General features: G+C 43.4%; 1 protein-coding gene across 1 annotated transcript in view; it reads right to left on the bottom strand.

The window, feature by feature from the left end:
• SLC18A2 (solute carrier family 18 member A2) overlaps window positions 1–18481 on the bottom strand; it is a 416215-nt gene that overhangs the window by 270977 nt on the left and 126757 nt on the right. The window contains exon 2 of the mRNA XM_078641192.1: window positions 3785–4145. Coding sequence (XP_078497318.1) covers window positions 3785–4145 — 361 coding nt within the window. The remainder of the gene's footprint in view (window positions 1–3784; window positions 4146–18481) is intronic.

Here is an 18481-nt window from a genome sequence, read left to right as displayed (position 1 = left end):
ATGAACAACTCTGTTACTCGAGTGGCTCATCGTAGATGTAATTCAAGAAGATGAGAGTAACTGCTCCTTTGTGGATGAGATACACTGCTCCTCTACATGGAGGTTTAATAGCTCCGCTTTCCTCCTTGTCTCTTAGAGAGACGGATGCCCCTCACAGTCAGGTAATAGGTCCTTCTTATGGGCTGAGAGGCCCAACTCTTCAGAGAGACCAGAGACCCTTCTGCTCAGGAAGATGAGCTCCTCGTGTCTAAGTTCCCTGTGGGAAGATGTAAAAGGATGGCGTCCCTCTCGGCGAGAAGAGGTCCTGTGTTACTCCATAGACAGATTAAAGGCCTGGTCCTCTCCAGGACAGTGAGAGCACTGCTTCTACCACAGATAAGGGGCTCATCCACCAGGGGTTTTGAAAATGATGTGTTGCTCCTCCCTTTCAAGGGACGAAAGACTATCCTCCCAATCAAAAATATCAGAAGCCTTGCTCCTCAGAGTAGTGAGCTGTCATTCTCTGTATCGAGACGATGAGAGACACTCCTCTTAAGGCAAGGGAAGGAGGAGGAGAGGCCCTTCTCCAAAAAGAGTCAATGCATATCCAGGAGATGAGACACCCTGCTCCTCTGTAAGAAGAGGAGAGGCCTTGCTTCCCTCTAGGAAAGGGAGAAACTCTGCTCTTCCCTAAGGGTGTGACTATGTGTATTACACTCATGTTGGGCGATGGGCAATGCGGCAGGTCACACTGGCAGCGCCTGCGGATCAGTTTGGAATTATCTTTTGGTGCTCTCCGCTTGAATGGCATTGCCCGACAACCAATTGCTTTCTCCCGCAGTGGGTTTGCTATCAACCACAGCGGTTGGCTTCCCCCCATATTTCTCTACACAAGAATGCTGTTATTCACCCTGCTAAACTACCATGACAGCCAAATAGCCCCATTATACATATATTCTCTAATCCATCCTTGGGTTGTGTAAAAAGTTGAGTCTCAAAGGAAGAAGCCATCAGTAAAGAGGAAGGAACTGGGCATTTAGATAGTGTACAGAAAAACTAAATTTTTACTCTCTGTATGTTGTTCTAAAAGATTTACAATTTAATGAATGTTACACCCTTCTTCGATTACTTTTGTTCTTTTAGGAACCATGAACTGTAGACCTCACCCTGAATTGCACTACTGGGTTTCACATCTCGGCCAATGTACTACTACCCTCATTTGCAGTTCCCTCTACCTTTTCAGTACTAACAACTCACAGTTCTGCGGATGTACTTGTCACGTAATACAAATGGTTTTGCACATTTCTTTATGAACACTCCTTCCAAGGCATCTCGAAAACACATGCTTCCATGGTGCAACAGCTGCCTTTTGGGGTCCTGAAGGAATTCTCTTTGAGCCTCATTATTTTTAATGTATAATAGTGGAAGCTTTTGGTCTTACTTTATTCTCATATCCAAATGGCATGCAGACAGTAGCGGCCGGCACGGATTGGGGTGGTGAGGCTGGAGAGGAAGGGGATTAAAATGTACCTTCCCACCGCATTTCTCGGTCGTCTCTCCTCGCGTTAGGAATGGAACAGGAAGCCGCCAGGCTCCCCTGACCAATCACAATGCTGCAATGCAGTATTATGATTGGTCTGAGTGACTTGTGTTGGCGCTCAGCCAGGGCCTGGGGACCTGGGCATGTTCTCCACGCAGGCTGTAATGCAGCCTGCATGGAGAACATGCAAGGTGTGCATGACTGTTTTGCCGGTCCGAGAGGGCTGGCCAAACAGTAATTGCGCACTTAGGAGGGTGTTACCACTCCTCCCCTGCAATGCTCTGTGAGCAGAGCTGGCCCGCCCCATCACGCAAAGCTGCTGCAGCAGTACAAAATGAAATGATAATAACATTACATCATTATCATTTTATTTTTTCTTTCTTTCACTGCTTCAAAGCAGAGGGGTGACGGAAGAGCTGCCACTGTATGCAGATTGTCATATCTGTTTCTACAGATGATGACAATAGACTGCCTCACCTTAGTCCATGTCTTGTTGCTGTGGCACAGTGGAGGGGGAATACTGTTCAAAACTTAACTGAATTAGGACAGAGGTTCTTGTGGTGGGACATCAAGCTTGTGTTTGGGGCCCACAATGGTGGCTGGAAGATTTAGGGCCACTTCCTATCCCAAATCAGGTTGTTAAAGATCTTTGAAAAGGGCTGGACAGACAGCTTTTAATGTATTAACAAGTACATAGGGTGTTCATCAGCTGTTCTGTCCTTTTTAGATGCATGAGAACAATCCTTTTGTTCCTCCCTATTTATACCCAGAGGATGATTGTTCAGGCTCTGACCATCTTCCACCTAAATTATGACAATGTATTCTATTTGGGGCTCCTAAGTCATCTGAGGAAAGGCTACAGAGCATTCAGAATGCAGCTGCACACTTCCTGTGTCATCGCCCCTAAGCATGTCTCTGTTTCCAGTCTGAATTACCATTTTTTTCCGTCTCTGGTGCTTTTGGGGGAGGTGGGGTGATGCTCCTCCGCTCCAGTGGAGATTCCGCTCCTGGTGTTTACTCAGTCTAATTCAGTTGGGCGGACACATGGCTAAACCGTCGACGATCCTTATTCTGTTGTGCCGCTGAATGTCTATGTCGGCAGCAAAGACAGAGTTGTCTTCGCTGTCAGCACCAAGAAGGTCGACCCGACTCTAAATGAGGCGGCTGGACCTTCGGTTTGGTATAGAGGGTATTCTGTTGCCTTTGCAATGAATTGTCTTCTCCGCTAAGCTCTAAATCAGGCAGTTACTGACTTAAGCATTGCACCATCATCCAAATCTTTAGGGTTCCCCATCAACCAGAATATCTCCATGAAAACACACATTTTCACACTAACCAAAAAAGTCTCATTCAGCTTAATATTCACAAAAGATCAAACCCTCCATTCCCCTGAAATATTTGAGGACCACTGCTGAAGCGCTGGACCTGGCACACCTCAATGGTGGTAATGCCTTACTCGCAGGCTGTCACAAGCCTGTACTTGCTCCCCTCAGATCATTCTACACACAGCTTTCCATCTTGTCAAGGGCACAGGAATTCAGATGACATCACTATCATCTTTGAAGATCCCAGTTGATGCCCCTAGATGATAGCATGTATTTCTGTATGGCCTGCATTAAACATAAACCTATACAGCTAGAACCACCCTTTTACTGTAAATATAAACTCAAGCTCACCAGAAGGAAGACAAGCACCAGAAACTATCCACAACTGATTCTAAATATTCCAAAAGTAAGAAAGCCCAAGACTTTGAACTGCCATTCTCATGTCCTGAGACCCTTGAATGATTTGTATAACAACTTAAGAATTCATGACAATCCTCTACAATTCAGAAAGAACCTGAAATGTCACCTGTTCAGAAACTATATGTACAACACTAGTCACCTCCATGACCACCTCGGTTTCACCCTAATACCCTCAATGATTTTGTATCCCCTCCAAATTACTCTGTATTGTACTTCTGATTAACTACATAGGGCTCTGTTGCCTATATGGTTAGATCAACGCTATATAAATATAATAAATAAATAAATAAATAAATAAATAAATGCATACATACGTAATAATGCATAAATGTCACTTAGAATGCTTTAATACAAAAAGACACAGAAGCTGTTTAAATTATGTTTCGCATTTGTATTAACATATTTAAGGTACAGGTCATGGCTTATGGTTGAGATGCATCACATTGGTTATTCGTGATTGAAGAGCCCGTTGATATGGAATATATTCAAGGAAAGTCGAATGAAAAGTGAAAGGACTTACCTGTTGGTCAGTGGCCCTATGAAGGGGTTTGTTATCAGCTGGACAGTGGCCTTTGATGCAAACAAAAGCCCCACGCGCACATTTTCGTTCAGCAGATCGGAGTCTGCCTTTGGACAATCTGAAGGAATTGTAGTGGCACTCGGTGTTGGTGGCCGGTTGGTAGTGGGATTGGGCCCTTTCAATGTCATCTCCTCTGTGACGTTCCCAGTGACCAATGTTGAGTTGTCGTAATAGGAAAAAATGGTCTGGAAACTGTTGATGGTAGAGGCTCCTGCCACATCTCCCGTGGACCTGGCTGTCTGTAGCTCCGTCTCGTTGATCTCATGCTCCAAGCCGTACAGGTAGCTGGGAATGATGGGAACTGTGGAGGTAAAGGCGAAACAGATGAATAGTGGAAAATGTGCAAAGCTCTCATCACAATGAATGCATCTCAGAAGCTGTTCACACCGGCATAGCTGTACCCAGAACCATCTCTGCCGCACCGTCTGCTTCTTAGTTCCATTTCCCTCCTCCTCTTCACACTTGACCAGGAAAGTTTGGCTTTGACGAACTAGCATGAGATGAATTAATCGCCTAATTACAATTGTGGCCCATTTTGAACACGTGCTTATTACTTAAGCAACTTTTTTTTTTGTGCAAAAGGCACGTGGGCAATCCCATCACAACTACTTTCCTCGGCCGGATATCTATACATTAAGCAACTACTATATATTACACATATAATGACTGCTAACACACACCAGCTATTAGATGCAAACTCTGAATTGACAGCCTACAGAAAACATGGCCATCCAATATTTAAGAAGGGTATAACAAAAGAGAGCTGCAGGAGAACCCTGAAAGTCTAGTTTGAAACAAGGCATTAACAATGGTTACAGGGAGCGAAGCACTCACAATTTTGTAACAGTTAAATTCTCTAAACCCCCTCATACCATTTAGTCTGCTAATTATGTCAGATTATGGACTGGGCAGTCAGATGGCCGAGTTTGGAACAGACAAGAAAATCGTGAAACCAGAATAGTTTTTAATGGCGCAGGAAGATCTTCCAGCAACAATTCCTCTTTAAACCCCGTATCTGCCAGGAACAATTGTCAGAAATTAGAAAGACCAAATGAAAAAAAAAAAAACTTTTACATTCTGGGAAGTCACAACTTGAGAAAGGAGCTGGAAGCAGACAGAATTCCGAGAAGGTACAGACTACTTATTTACCCGTCCACGATAGCAAGGGACCCTGGGATAACTTAAAACAAGCATTGGCATAGCCAAAAGGTCTCGCCTTGGGACCTTATAAGTGTTTGGTTATCCAGCACAATATCATTGGTGCAACAGCATCAACTGTTGCATGGCTAAACACTTATAAGGTCCCAAAGCGAGACCTATTGGCTATGCCATGTGCCATGTTGCTTATTGACAGCGCTGGCAGGGCAATCGGTGTTGCAATCTGCAGTGGCCTCCCGACGATGGCCTTGACACATATTTTTTATTTTATTTAGAAATTAAGCACTGGTCCACTGTGATATACAACAACCTGTGTACCACTGTAAATCTGAACACTTTAAGCTCTACTGCACAACACACGACCTCCAGCCCTCTGCTTTGCAGTAAAATTGGAAACCTGTGACTTTCCTATAGCAGTCAGCACGAAAAATGCGCTGCTTTAACAGTGTCTAGACACCTTCTGCAACAAACGCATAAACAGCAGTAAAGTAGGAAAAGAAAAAAAAAAGAAAAGAACATGAAGAAGAGAAAGGTTGAATAATAAAGAGAATGTAAATTATGTAGGTGCAACAGGAAATGTATGATAAGAAATTGGGGTGGACTGTATCTCGGTGACAGCAGAATAGTTAACTTCACAAGGGAGTAAGGTACATTGTAAGATGGGCCGACATGTGCTCTTTGCAACAGAACACTCACTGCCCACGGGGGTCGCGCACTATAAATCTGTTGGATATAAGGGCCACCATTCACTGATTAGCTGAGAGGTGCTCTATCTGTCAGGCGTGAGGATAGCACTCACTGCAAGGCAGGGAACAGTTAAATGAGGGAGGAGTTAGGCACATGGTGCACTTCAACGACCTCTTTTTATACAGACACAGATTCGTCCCCATAGACAGAAAATGTTACTGTCAGTAATAAAAACAAGTATTCATGCACACATACAGCAGATACAACTCCACTACCATAACCCTGGCACACGGATCCTCACGTTATTGGCCCGTGCATTCCAGAACCATGCAGCAACCCTCAGTCCAGGAAGCAAACAATATTGCTGCAAAATAGTTTGCAGATGGCTCAGAGCCATGCCACACACACTGCTCAACCAAGGGCCCACTATGTAACACTGACAGGGGAAACTTCAGTATAGGGAAACAAGCCTATGCAAATGGCCATCAGGTAAGGTCTTAAGCCAAGTGGCGTCCCATTTAGGCGTTCAGAACCTTACCCACTCATAAAATTAAAAGACAGTGAATTTGGTCTTTGGATAGTAGATTATTTACATGTTTGACATTTTCCAGGAGCAGATGGGAAATGGGTTGGAGGGCTTAGGTGTTATCTGGTATTTCAACTTGGAGCAAGGGGTTTTGATCGCAAAGAGCTGCAAATTTCTAATGACCTAGTTAAAACAATTCCACTCGGCTTTAATTTTATAATGGTTTGCTGCATTGAAAACTGCAGGTCCTTTAATGCAACTTTGAGAGTTTATGCTGTGCTTTAAAGTGAAAATGTTATTCCTGGTAGAATAACCGATTTCACATTGTTTTTCTGTCAATGCAGTTGTAAATCCCTCTAGCTTAAATGCACCATGCAAGCCAGACACTTTGATTCTGCGCGTGTTTACAATAGGAACCCACACTTTTAGTGCTTGAAATAGAAAGTGCGATTTTGTCTGCAAGTCGACAGTAGGTGTTGCCAAGAATGGAAATAAACTGCTCCTTACAAATTAACACAGTTTCCTTTCAAGTCAAGAAAACAGGATGGGGGTTATCAGCCAAGAGAATGGAGAGTTGTTGCTTGGCCATAGAGTGTTTTAAAGAAGGCGCTGGTTTGCGATAGTGAAAGTCATTTATGGTGAATGCACCAGCTGTGTCAACAAGCACTAAAGGAGGCGTGCATACGACCTTCCTTGGCTCCTGCCATGGAAAACGCAAGGGGGAAGCATGGAGACGGGGCTGCGCATGACACTCTGAGATGCCGCTGCCTGGAGCGTCTGTTTTGAAGCACGCTCGTACTTGTGGCACCATCCGCCTTGCGGGAGCGAGCAACAGTCAATTAGCAGGTGCGCCGCTGCTCGCTCCCGCAAGGTGGATGCTGCCACAATCACGAGTATGTGCTTCCAAAAAGAGCAGAGCGACGGCTAAAGGTCCTCCTATGCAACACATGCGCGCTGTGTAGGCGAGACCTAACAATGGGGCACTACCTGAACCATTTCAGAATCACTGAAAGCCTTGAGAAAGCCATGCTGCTGAAAGGCTGAAACAAGTTTTGCTGTAAACACAAGAACTCTTACCAAAGGCTGGTACCGAAAAACACTTATTGATGTCCATGTTACTTGAAAAAGATTTCTGCAATACTTATGAGCAGGCAATGTGTATAGAATAATAAATTCTTGATATTCCTTTTACCATTATTTGCTTAAAGATCAATGAGTCATGAAATTGTGCGGATTATGCTGTTTATACGCAAAGAATGTGAACTTTACACTCTAACCATAGTCAAAGCTGCTAGTACAGATTATGCCTATAATACACGAACAATAAAGTAACTACCAATTGTCCATTGCACTTCTATAATATGAAAGAAAGAGAAGTCAGTGAAGCCAAAACATACTAATTGTCTAGAAATCACAGGTGTTGGTAGTAATTGGCCAGCTCAAGCTCCAACACTTCGAAACCAGGAACCTTCCAAAACACCAAACGGGAACAGAATGTGCACCCAGATTTTAACCATGATATTGTAAATGAGCAAACGAAACATACATACGGGCATTCTAATCCTTCCTAGGTTTGCGAAAGTAGAGCTAACCTCCACAGCAGTAGCCTTTGTGAGTCAAGTCACTTGATGAATAACCAGTGCCATCTTCCTAAGTAATCTGTATTATTTCTCAATTGCATCCAATATATATATTATTTCTCAAATGCATCCCTCAATTAACTCTCTTGTTTGGGTTTGCCAGCCACTCTAGCAGGCTTCCTGATTTATCTCCCTCATCATACAGCTTAGTCTAATTCTAATTCTTTTACGGAGAACAACAGAATGTCACCTACCCTAGGACTCCTGCATTTGGGTGGGATAATAATAGAGACACAAATAACAGATGGGGCCAAGATCAACATCGAAACATCAAATATCACTCACCTCATCCAGTTCATCATAATCCTTTTGTACAACCCTTATTGCTGTCTAACCGCTATGCTCCTCTATCTTTTTTGGATCAAAATGATTGACTTTCACCTGCACATATAAGCTGTGATGAGAAACAGGTAGAAGTATTTAGTATCCTTACCTGGAACATTGCAGGAATTAAGACCAAAGTAGGAAATGTGGCATGGGTAGACTTGATGACAAGGTATGATATAATTGCCTTGCAGGAAACCTGGGATATAAATAACAGTTTTTCTTTAGATGGATATAGTCATTTCTGTATCCCTGCAGTAGCTAGCGTTGCTGGCAGAGCCAAGGGAGGCCTGTTAAGCCTCTTTAAAACAGACATTAATGGCCGTCTAAAGAAATGTGATTCAGGTTCCGAACAATGTCTAATAGTTGAACTTTCATCGGCAGATTCTCCCAATATTTTATTTATAAATTTTTATAATTCCAATGCATCTGACTGTACTCTCTATAGCCTAGATAGATTGGATCAGTTTTTGTCAGTCTATAGTGAAAATGTGCACTCTTTTGAAATCATCTTTTTGGGTGATTTCAATATACACCCGTGTTTATCAATGTGTGTTTGCGATGAAGTAGATTCCCCCCAGTACTGTACACCTATCCATCTTGAACACAATAAACAGGGGGAGTGTCTAGAGAATTTTTTAGCAGGATGGAATTTATATGAGTCTGGGTGTGGGGAAGGGGGGCTAGATTATCTACATTTAAGGGAACAGACAATGGCTCTAATATTGATTATATTTTCATTTCATTGTGTTTTTTAGATAAGGTTTTCATGTATAAAACTGTGGTTTCTGTCTTTAGTGATCACAATCCTGTCTCCTTGGATATAGTAACCACTGGTTTACTAAGGCGTAAACATGGCCCTAGTATTAGCTCACATGCATTTAAACTTAAAGATCAGGGACGCAGATTAAAGTGGGATAACATCAACCCTGAACCCTTTGTACAAGAGGTACTCGCTGACGCTGAGGACGAAGTTGGTGTGTGCCTATCTAGTGAGGCTGAAAACAGAGATGTGATACTTGCCTTTGGTAGTATTTGTAGTAAGATTAACCACCGTCTGTCTATTGTTTCTAAACCCAAGACAGAGCCCATTAGAAGATGGTTTGATCATAAATGTTCAAAAACACATTCTGCACTACTAAATGCTTTGAAGGCTGTACCAAAAGATCATGTATTAATCACTACATGCAGAGCTCAGTACAAGAAAGCTATAGCAGACAGGAAAAAAGAGATTAAAGATGAAGCCTGCATCCAGCTCCTAGACCCAGCAATACTGAAAAACAGTGGAAAATTCTGGAAAGTTGTCAACCAACCTCTTTTTACAGGGGAGGAGAATTCCCCCCTTGAAACAAATATATCTGACGAAGGTTGGATTAAACACTTTAGTGACATATATTCCAGTCATACTAGCGGAGCTCTTGAGGCTCGTGAGGATGACTCTAAAGCTATTGGGACTCATTTGCACTTTGAGACGTCGGAAGTTTCACATGCTATAGATTGTACCATAAAGAAAAAGGCCCCAGGACCCGATGGGGTTCCTGTGGATGCCTTTAAATGCTTCCCCAATTTTTGGTCTAGACTACTTTGCAGGGTTTTTAATGCATTAAGCCATGACAATATACCTAAATCATGGAAAACATCTATAATCATCCCTGTGTTTAAAAAAGGGAATAGGCAGGACCCTGCTTGTTATAGACCAATCTCATTGATTGACTCTTCAGTTAAGATTCTAGGAAGAGTCATTTTAGTGAAATTAAATGAATGGGTTGCCGAAAATAGTATCCTTACGAATGTGCAATATGGTTTTAGACCAAAAAGAAGTACCCAGGATCAATGCCTTAATCTCCACTTGCTGATTGAAAAATATACCAGGGCTAAGGAGGGGGCAATGTACCTTGGGTTCATGGACCTCTCCTCTGCTTTTGATCTGGTCAACAGATCAAAGCTCTGGGTAAAATTGCTGGAAATGGGTCTGGATAGGACTATAGTTAATCTCTTGGCTGATTTGCACTCGGGTTTAACTGCTAAAATTAGAGTCACCACGAGAGGCAGGTGCACTGACGCCTTTGCTTCTGAGAGAGGTGTTAGACAGGGGTGCATTTTGGCTCCCCTGTTGTTCACTCTATATGTAAATGCTCTGGAGCCGGCTCTTAGGGATGTGACCCCGGATATTCCGCGTGCAGGGGAACAGGGGATTCCTGTCCTCCTCTACGCGGATGACGCGGTCCTCCTTGCGTGTACTGGGGTAGGCCTCCAGCGCCTCTTGGATGCTTTTGAAATTTTCATGACCTCACTAGATTTGAAAATAAACTCAAAGAAATCTCAAATTATGCTCATGGGAAGAGTTGCAAGGACAAATTGTCATAAAACTTTCCTGTGTGGGCAGGAGAAGCTTGCCCGAGTAACTACCTTCCCCTACTTGGGAATCACTTTTGATGAGAAGGGTAATTGGGGTCCCCAGGTCAAGAACAGAGCAACTGCCCTAGCAAGAACTTCTGCAGCCCTTCAGGGGTTCTCCCAAAAACTTGGGGCTAGGCCATTCATAGCCATATTGAAAATCTATAAGGCCAAATGTATCTCGGTGGCAACTTATGGAAGTTCTATTTGGGGATATAGGGGGCTGGATTCCCTACAAATGATGGAAAACAATTTTTTTAGATCCCTCCTTGGTGTTCCGCAATCAACCTCGTCCTACACCGTTCATATGGAAGTAGGGGAAGGTTACATCATTGATCTGATAAAAATAGCACCTCTAGTAGCATGGCTGAGGTTGTGGCTCAATGATGAAATTCCCTTAAACCATATTATTTTGAAAGATTGTTTGTGTTTGGACAAAGCCAATAACATCAAGTGGCTGACTTACATCAAGGAAAGCTTTTCCAGGCTGGGGAGGCCAGAGCTTTATTCTGAAATAGGATCTATAACATTTGAAGATATCGCACTTACAAAATGTGCGATGAGAGAGCTTTTATCTCTGGAGAGAGAAGAGTGTGAGCTAAGAAAAGTTAGTGTCATGACTAGTCTAATGTTACTCATACCTGACGGCCCAGAAAATTATTTGAATGTGGTGACTCACCCCTACCACAGGTTTATTTTAACTCGTTTTCGCATGACCTTGATTCATTTTAACCTTGGTTTTTATCCTGTTTGGAGCACTCCAGAAAAGGCGTTACCATGTTCTTGTGATCATTTCTCCGAACAAAACACTATGCACTTTGTGATGTTTTGTAGTCACTACAATGATGCTAGGAGAAAGTTCATAGTGCCAATTCTTAAGACGGAGGGTTTTATTCAAGTTAAACCTGCTCTTATTTTCTTACAGCTTTTACAGACACCCAGGATCATGTTTTATGTGGCTAGTTTCCTGGTGAGTGCCATCAGGAGCAGGAATATTAGATTAAAAAATGTGGTTACCCCCTTAAGCAGTATAGACTACGCACTACATTAAGGCACTTTGTTCTATATCATGGTTTTTAATCAGGGCATATTTGGTCCTTGTTATGTCTGTCCTGCTGGAGTTTTCCTTTTTTTAGTAGTAGTTGTACTTAGTTTTAGCACTCTTGCACTTTATAATCCACGCTGATATGAATTGTAAATACGCAGTGTGGATCTTATTTTTACTGTTTTTGACTGTTTTTACGCATGAATTTCTTGTATATGTATTTTTGTGTAATATGTATTTTGCAATTGTCTTTATATGATATTAAGTTATCGCAATAAAGTATTTTGACTGACTGACTGACTGACATACAGCTTAGTCATTTACCCCATATAAGATTGACATCGTAGCCCCTCTACCAGCCTTGCCAGTGTTTCATGTGCCTCTACCAGTCTAGTCTGCAACTCAGGGTCCTCTGACCTTATTTGTTCAAGTATTATGAGTGTTTGCCCTTGTATAGCGATATCCCTTACCAGTGTCTTTCTAACTCTGGAAACCATTTTTATACAGTGCCCACAATTTACACCTTTAAAAGCCTCCCTCTCCAATAATATTGAGGATGCTGTCGTTTGTTTTCAGCAAAATATCTGTATTGTTTCCCTAATAGACTGTTTGAAAACACAGGGCCAGTTTACAAAGATCAACTTACACTTTCGTGTAAGTTTACAATTTTTTGGGTATTCACAAACTACAAGTTTAATTTTGCTAATAGTCATTTTACGATTGCGGAGACAGTCGGAGAAGAGAACTCAGCGCATTTAAAAATTGGACAGGCCTAACTTTTTATGTGCGAAGTTTCTGCAGTCATAACATTACTATCAGTAAAATTAAACTCGTAGTTTGTGAATACAAAAAAATAGCAAACGTGTATGTTTACCTTTGTGAGTCAGAGACTCCACCCTCAACTTCAAACTGGGGTTAGCCATTCTTGGGGGCCCCAGTACAAGCACAGAAACAGGGGGCTATGGTCTGAAAAGGTTCTGAGCACTTATTTACTATGGACAAAATTAGCATGAAGTTGTGGCAATCACAAAATAAGGTCTAATTAGAGGTCATGCCTCCCAGAGTAAAACAAGTAGTCTCAGGCATAAGGGTGACTAGCTCCCCAAGCATCAATAAGACCCTATAGTTCCACCCATCTCTTTAAATCCATTGACATTTCCATTGTGGCTGGGGAAGGGCAGGAATAGGATGGTGCGACATATATAGATGTACATCAGCAACACATTTTAAATTACCCCCTGTTATAATGGGATAATGCATAATTGATTGGAATGTGAATGTTGAAAGGCCACATAATCAACATTTGGAACATAAAAAGGATTTAAGGCTATGTTCTTCCCTTCCAGTCCACCCCCACAAACCAAAGCCATCATATATCTACCTTCTTTATCCTTAATTTCAATATTCAGTAACCCAAGCCTAATCCAAATCAAACAACCTCCTTTCCCCAGGGAAAGGCAGAGTAATTTGTAAAGTACACTCAGCTCCTCCGTCGTTCCTGTAGTTTGTAGCCCTCCTTGAGCGTCAAGTGCAATTCATGCAGACAACAATTTGTGGTCCCCTCTTAACATATGCCTGTGCATTGTATCATTTAGCCATATAATAGAGCCCCACTCATTCAATGTGAGTAATTTAACATGTGCACACTATTAGCCACACATCAAAGGCTCTAGGAGTCCTCCTTCCCCTTCATGTAACATGAGATACGCATTTTTGATCTGAGTTGCACTGTCATTGTCATTTTGTCCACTGTTGGTGCCAGCTGTCTCTGCAGCACTTCCCACCATGGGCTACACCCACCACAATAAAAAATTACAAACCATAAAAAAACTGAATTCACCCATCATTGGCCAGACCAGCTAGGGCCTCCCATCCAAATACAAACTCAAAATGAGAGTTCTAAATTCAATAATGGTCTGTGTTAGAGCAATAGCCAACCAACAGACAAATGAAACCAAGCAAAAATCAAAAAGTTAATAGTGGAGGAGGGTGATTCCCTGTTTTTGGTATGCACTTTGGCAGCACCCGGCCAGAGTCCCACCAGCCATCTGTGTATAACTTGGCAGGAATTTCATTTGAAGGTTCACCCATCCAGCACTCCGACTTTCAATTTTTTACTGTAAGCATTTAATATCTCAATTTAATGGAGGTCAACTGCTGTGCACAGAGTAATCTTTGCCATTTTTCTTCCCTGGCCAATGATCATGAAAGGTCAGCCTCATGATTGGTGTCCGAGTCCGCTCCTTCTTCTGACAAACTCCCCCATACTGTTTTTGGTGTGTCACTCCTGATTCCAGCAGTCATCTTGACTACTCAGTCTCTCTCACGCTGAGCCTGCGGTCTGGTTAGAATCCCTACTTGTCTCTGCTTTCTTTGCTTCCTGCAATGTTGACTCACTGTGGTACTTCTGTGGAAGTCACCAGAGCCTTTTCTTGGCTCCGGTGCATCCGCCCACTCCCAGAGCTCTTGCAGAGATGTAAAAAATCTAGAGCCTGTGACAATCATTAGCTTGAACTTAGTGCAAATTAAGTGGGCATATTTAACTCCCATCTCATGTAGTCTATGTTTCACTTTTGTGAAAGAGGCTCTTTGCTGTTGGAACGCAGCAGTAAATTCCGGAATTATCATTTTTCTATGGTTCTCCATTTCCTAACGACCTTTTTCATGCACCTGGTCAAGAATATCGAGTAACTTTGCCAACATAGGCTGGGGGGATGTTCCAGGTTGAGGAGGTCTCATCGGTCCTCTATGCACTCGCTACAGGGCAAAACATATGTCAAAACATCAGTAGCTACCTATTGTCATATCCATTGTTTCAGGTAGGTCACTATATATCTTCTCTCAATTCACTTATATGTTGATTGTTTCTGCATGGCCGCCCCTCTGAATCTCTGCCCCAGAAGGGCTTTGTCCCTACACTCATCAAGGGCCATCTCCTTGACGCTGTGCTCAGCAATGATCAGAAGCTCCTCGTGGGCATAACTATTCCTCTCCTGTGGACGGGCCATTCACTTATTCCCCTGGAATGGGAAGCCATAGTTTCCCCTCATGCGTACAGCTGAGTTCCACTGCTGGAAAGGAAATGGTGTAATCTTCCCGTCAGCCAGTGGTCCACATTACTGACCGCCACCACCCCCACTCACTACTTCCAATGAAACTTTCATATAAAAAATTGAAACAAAGATCGGCACCATGGTTCTCTCCGAAACTAAGGGAACTCAAATAAACTTGAAGGAAATTAGAAAGAAGCTGGAGACAGAACCCAGAAGTTGGTAGGAAAAATATCTATAGAGAGGCATTAGAAACTACAAGGCCGAAATCAAAACTGCGCAATTCATATTTTATGAGGGCAGGATCAATGCGGCCGCAAATTCACCCAAGGAGATCTTCCGGCATGCCAAATCCCTCATTAGTATCCCTCAAAATTCCCCCAACCCAAAAGACGCCCAAGCTCGCTGCAACAAGCAGGCGGAATACTTTACCAAAAAATTCAGCTTGTATCTCAATCCTTTACACCTTGTCAGGGTGAGTTTGTAACCTTTCGCACTGAGAGCTCCCACTCTGATCCACAGTGCTCTCTAACAGAGTTTCCTCTGCTTGATGAGGGATTATTGAACATTCTAATCTCTAGAGTAACATCTGGTTCACCTACCGAGCACGCCTCTCCGCACTATCTCACTCTAGTTATGGATGTAATTCGGCCAGTAATCCTGAATGCTCTCAATGCCTCCATCATCTCAGGAAAGGTGCCATTGGCGTGGAAAAGTGACCAAGTGAGAGCATTACTGAAAAAACCTAACTTGGACACCTCTAACCTGGCCAGCTATCGCCCCATCTCCCTCCTTCCCTGGTTGGGAAAGCTGCTTGAGAGACATGTTAATACCATCTTAGTCCACTACCTGGAGTCCAACAATCTACTCCATGACTTCTAGGCAGGTTTTCGTCCCAAGCTTGGGACAGAAACGGCTCTCTTGGCAGTGACAGAAGAGGCACGGAGGCTCCTGGATCAAGGCGGCACAGCAGCAATTATTTTGCTTGACCTTAGTGCCGCCTTTGACACTGTGGATTATAACATCTTGCTCATGCGACTAAAACATCTAGGTGTGATAGACCTGGCTATCACTTGGCTTCAGTCCTTTTTGAAAGATCGATTTTTCAGGTCTCGGAGGGTGCTACCTCATCAAACCATTGGCCTCTTAGCTGTGGGGTTCCACAGGGATCTTCCCTGAGCCCCACGCTTTTTAACACCTATATGGAGCCATTGGCTGGGATAGTGCTTTCGTTCGACATCGAAATTATTACCTATGCAGATGACACCCCACTGGTGGTGGCGCTAAACCACCCTGAGGGGTCATGTTGCACTCTGGGCACCTGCCTAGAAGCGGTAGCTGAATGGATGGCACTATCTCACCTTAAGCTAAATGGGGACAAGACAGAACTGATGTTTCTGGGTAAGTCTCCTTCACCCAGCTCGACTTTGGTGTGGCCGACTTGTCTCTGCATCATGCCGGCCCCTAAGGATCAGATCAAGAGCCTGGGCATGTGGCTTGATAGCGCCCTCTGTTTCAATTACCAAGCCACAAAACTTTCCGCTACCTGCTTCGGCCTGATGAGGATGTTGAGGAAAATTCTGCCCCTACTCCTCTTTCAGGCCCGAAGGATCATGGTGCAAGCCCTCATCCTGTCCCTAGACTATAGGAATGCCTTGTATCTGGGCGCACCGTTGGCCAGCATCAAAAAACTGCAAGTGACCCAGAATTGCGCGGCCCACTTACTCCTAGAGCTTCCTCGGAGACATTTAGCGTCATCCGCATTGAAGAAACTCCACTGGCTGCCAATTCATTCCAGACTCCAATTCAAGGCCATGTGCCTAGCTCATAGAGCCATGTGGAAAACAGGACCTGCCACAATTCATTCTTTTGTTACCCCCTATCAACCCTCGAGAAGTCCGCGTTCTACCACGGCCTTCCTCGCTACGAGGAAAGTACGGAGATCCAGATTGGGTGGACGCTGCTTTTCCTGTAATGCCTCAATTTTTTGGAATTCCTTGCCCCCCATTCTGCGCAGTGAACCCAACCTACCGGTCTTCCACAGACTCCTGAAAACTTTTCTCTTCACTAACTCCCATTAACTGGCTTTGTGCTCTGCCCACCCGCTTCCCAGCACTACAAGACCTCAGGGTAGAAGTGAACTATACAAACCCAATTTCATTCACTCATTCATTCATTTCATTCATTCATATTGCAGGAACCACACCTGTTCTGTGTGGTCACACATTTATCTCTTGAGTTCTTCGATTGTTGGTTTCAGATCTACCACTTTGTTGGAAATGATGATCTTTTCCATAGTTTCCCCTCAAATGTTTGCATTCTTACTTGGTGCATCTTACTTCTGCCAATCGGTGGTAAAGTGCTTTTGCTCTCCCTTCCAAACATGGTGAAATTAGTATACACCTAATTGACAAATGTAGTTTATTTCTAAATCCTTAGCAAATGGCACTACATGTACTGGTACTGCATGTACACAGACCCTGTAAATTAAATGCTACTTGTAGGCTGTAGATTTCATTGTACCACTAACGTAATACTATAAAATATGCCTCAGGCTTGCCACTACAACCTTTAGTGCAGTTTTATACTGCCATTTTGACCTGCCAAAATATTTTTTTGCCAGGCTTAGCCTTCTATTTAATACTTATTAGTCACCCCTAATGTAGGCTCGAAAGGCTTGTGTGGCAGGGTGCATGGTGTTTAAAAAGTAGAACATGTGTACTTATGTTTTACATGCCCTTTGAAGTTTTTCCCTGCAATAAGGCTACCTCTCGCATAGATTAACAGTGGGTTACCTTGATGCACTTAGTAAGTGATAATTTCAGTTTGGTAGCAGATAAAGAAATACTTCTTACCCTCATTTGAATTGTAATTTAAAATCAGATTTAATTTTAAATTACTATTCTGAAGATGCTACTTTTATAAAGTTGCCATTTTTTTCTGCCTAAACCAAATGTGCCTTTTTGCCAGTGTCCACCTGATGGTTAATTACTCTCATGCGGCATAATGTGTATTCCTTCCAGACAGGGGACAAAAAGGCCTTGGATATGAGGAAGTGAGTTCCTCTCTTGAGCAGGATCGTCTGGGGGGGGGGGTGTTTTAATCAGCCCTTCTTGTGCTTCAAAGGGTAGCTTGGGGGCTGCACCCAGCCCCTTCCTTGCTCCTATCCTGTTACTAGCAAATACAGTCCACAGCTGAGCATGCCTGCCCTTTGTTCCACTGGACAGATTAGAGCCAAACCTTTGGAGAAGGGAAGAACTGACCAGAACCAATTTAGGGCTAGACACAAGGGGTGTCCCCCACACACATAGGCTGGCACTTGGTATGGAAGTGGAACCATCAGAACATTTGATAAGAACACTCCTGGAGCTGAGAATATTCATCCGAATATCTGCCCTGCTGTCTGAATAAGGAAGACTGGACCTGCTTGACTTGAACCCAAGATCCCAGAAGTGGCTCCAAGGGTCAGTTTGCTGACTTCCTGTTTGACTACAGGAACAAATAAAGCTTTCTAGTTCACCAGACCCAACTGACCTGACCTGGGCCTCTCTGCTGGCCTCCGTCTGAGTGAGTTCTGACCCTTAAGAGTTGCCCTCACGGGCATGGACCCTTGGATGGTGACTGAGTGTGCTTCTCCCAACCCTACTGAAGGCTTCACTTGACTCGCTGAACAGCACCCGATCAATAGCTCTACCCATTCTGGCGCTGAGCGGCACCCAATCAACCGCTCAGCCATCTCCGAAACTGAACAGCACCCAATTGACAGCTCCACAGACTTTGACTTTAGTTGTCCCTGTCTCTGGCTTCAAC

This window comes from Lissotriton helveticus, chromosome 5_1, assembly GCF_964261635.1.
Source record: "Lissotriton helveticus chromosome 5_1, aLisHel1.1, whole genome shotgun sequence".
Taxonomy (NCBI): domain Eukaryota; kingdom Metazoa; phylum Chordata; class Amphibia; order Caudata; family Salamandridae; genus Lissotriton; species Lissotriton helveticus.
The sequence above is the reverse complement of the archived record's forward strand: the minus strand, read 5'-3'. Positions and strand labels throughout refer to the sequence as shown.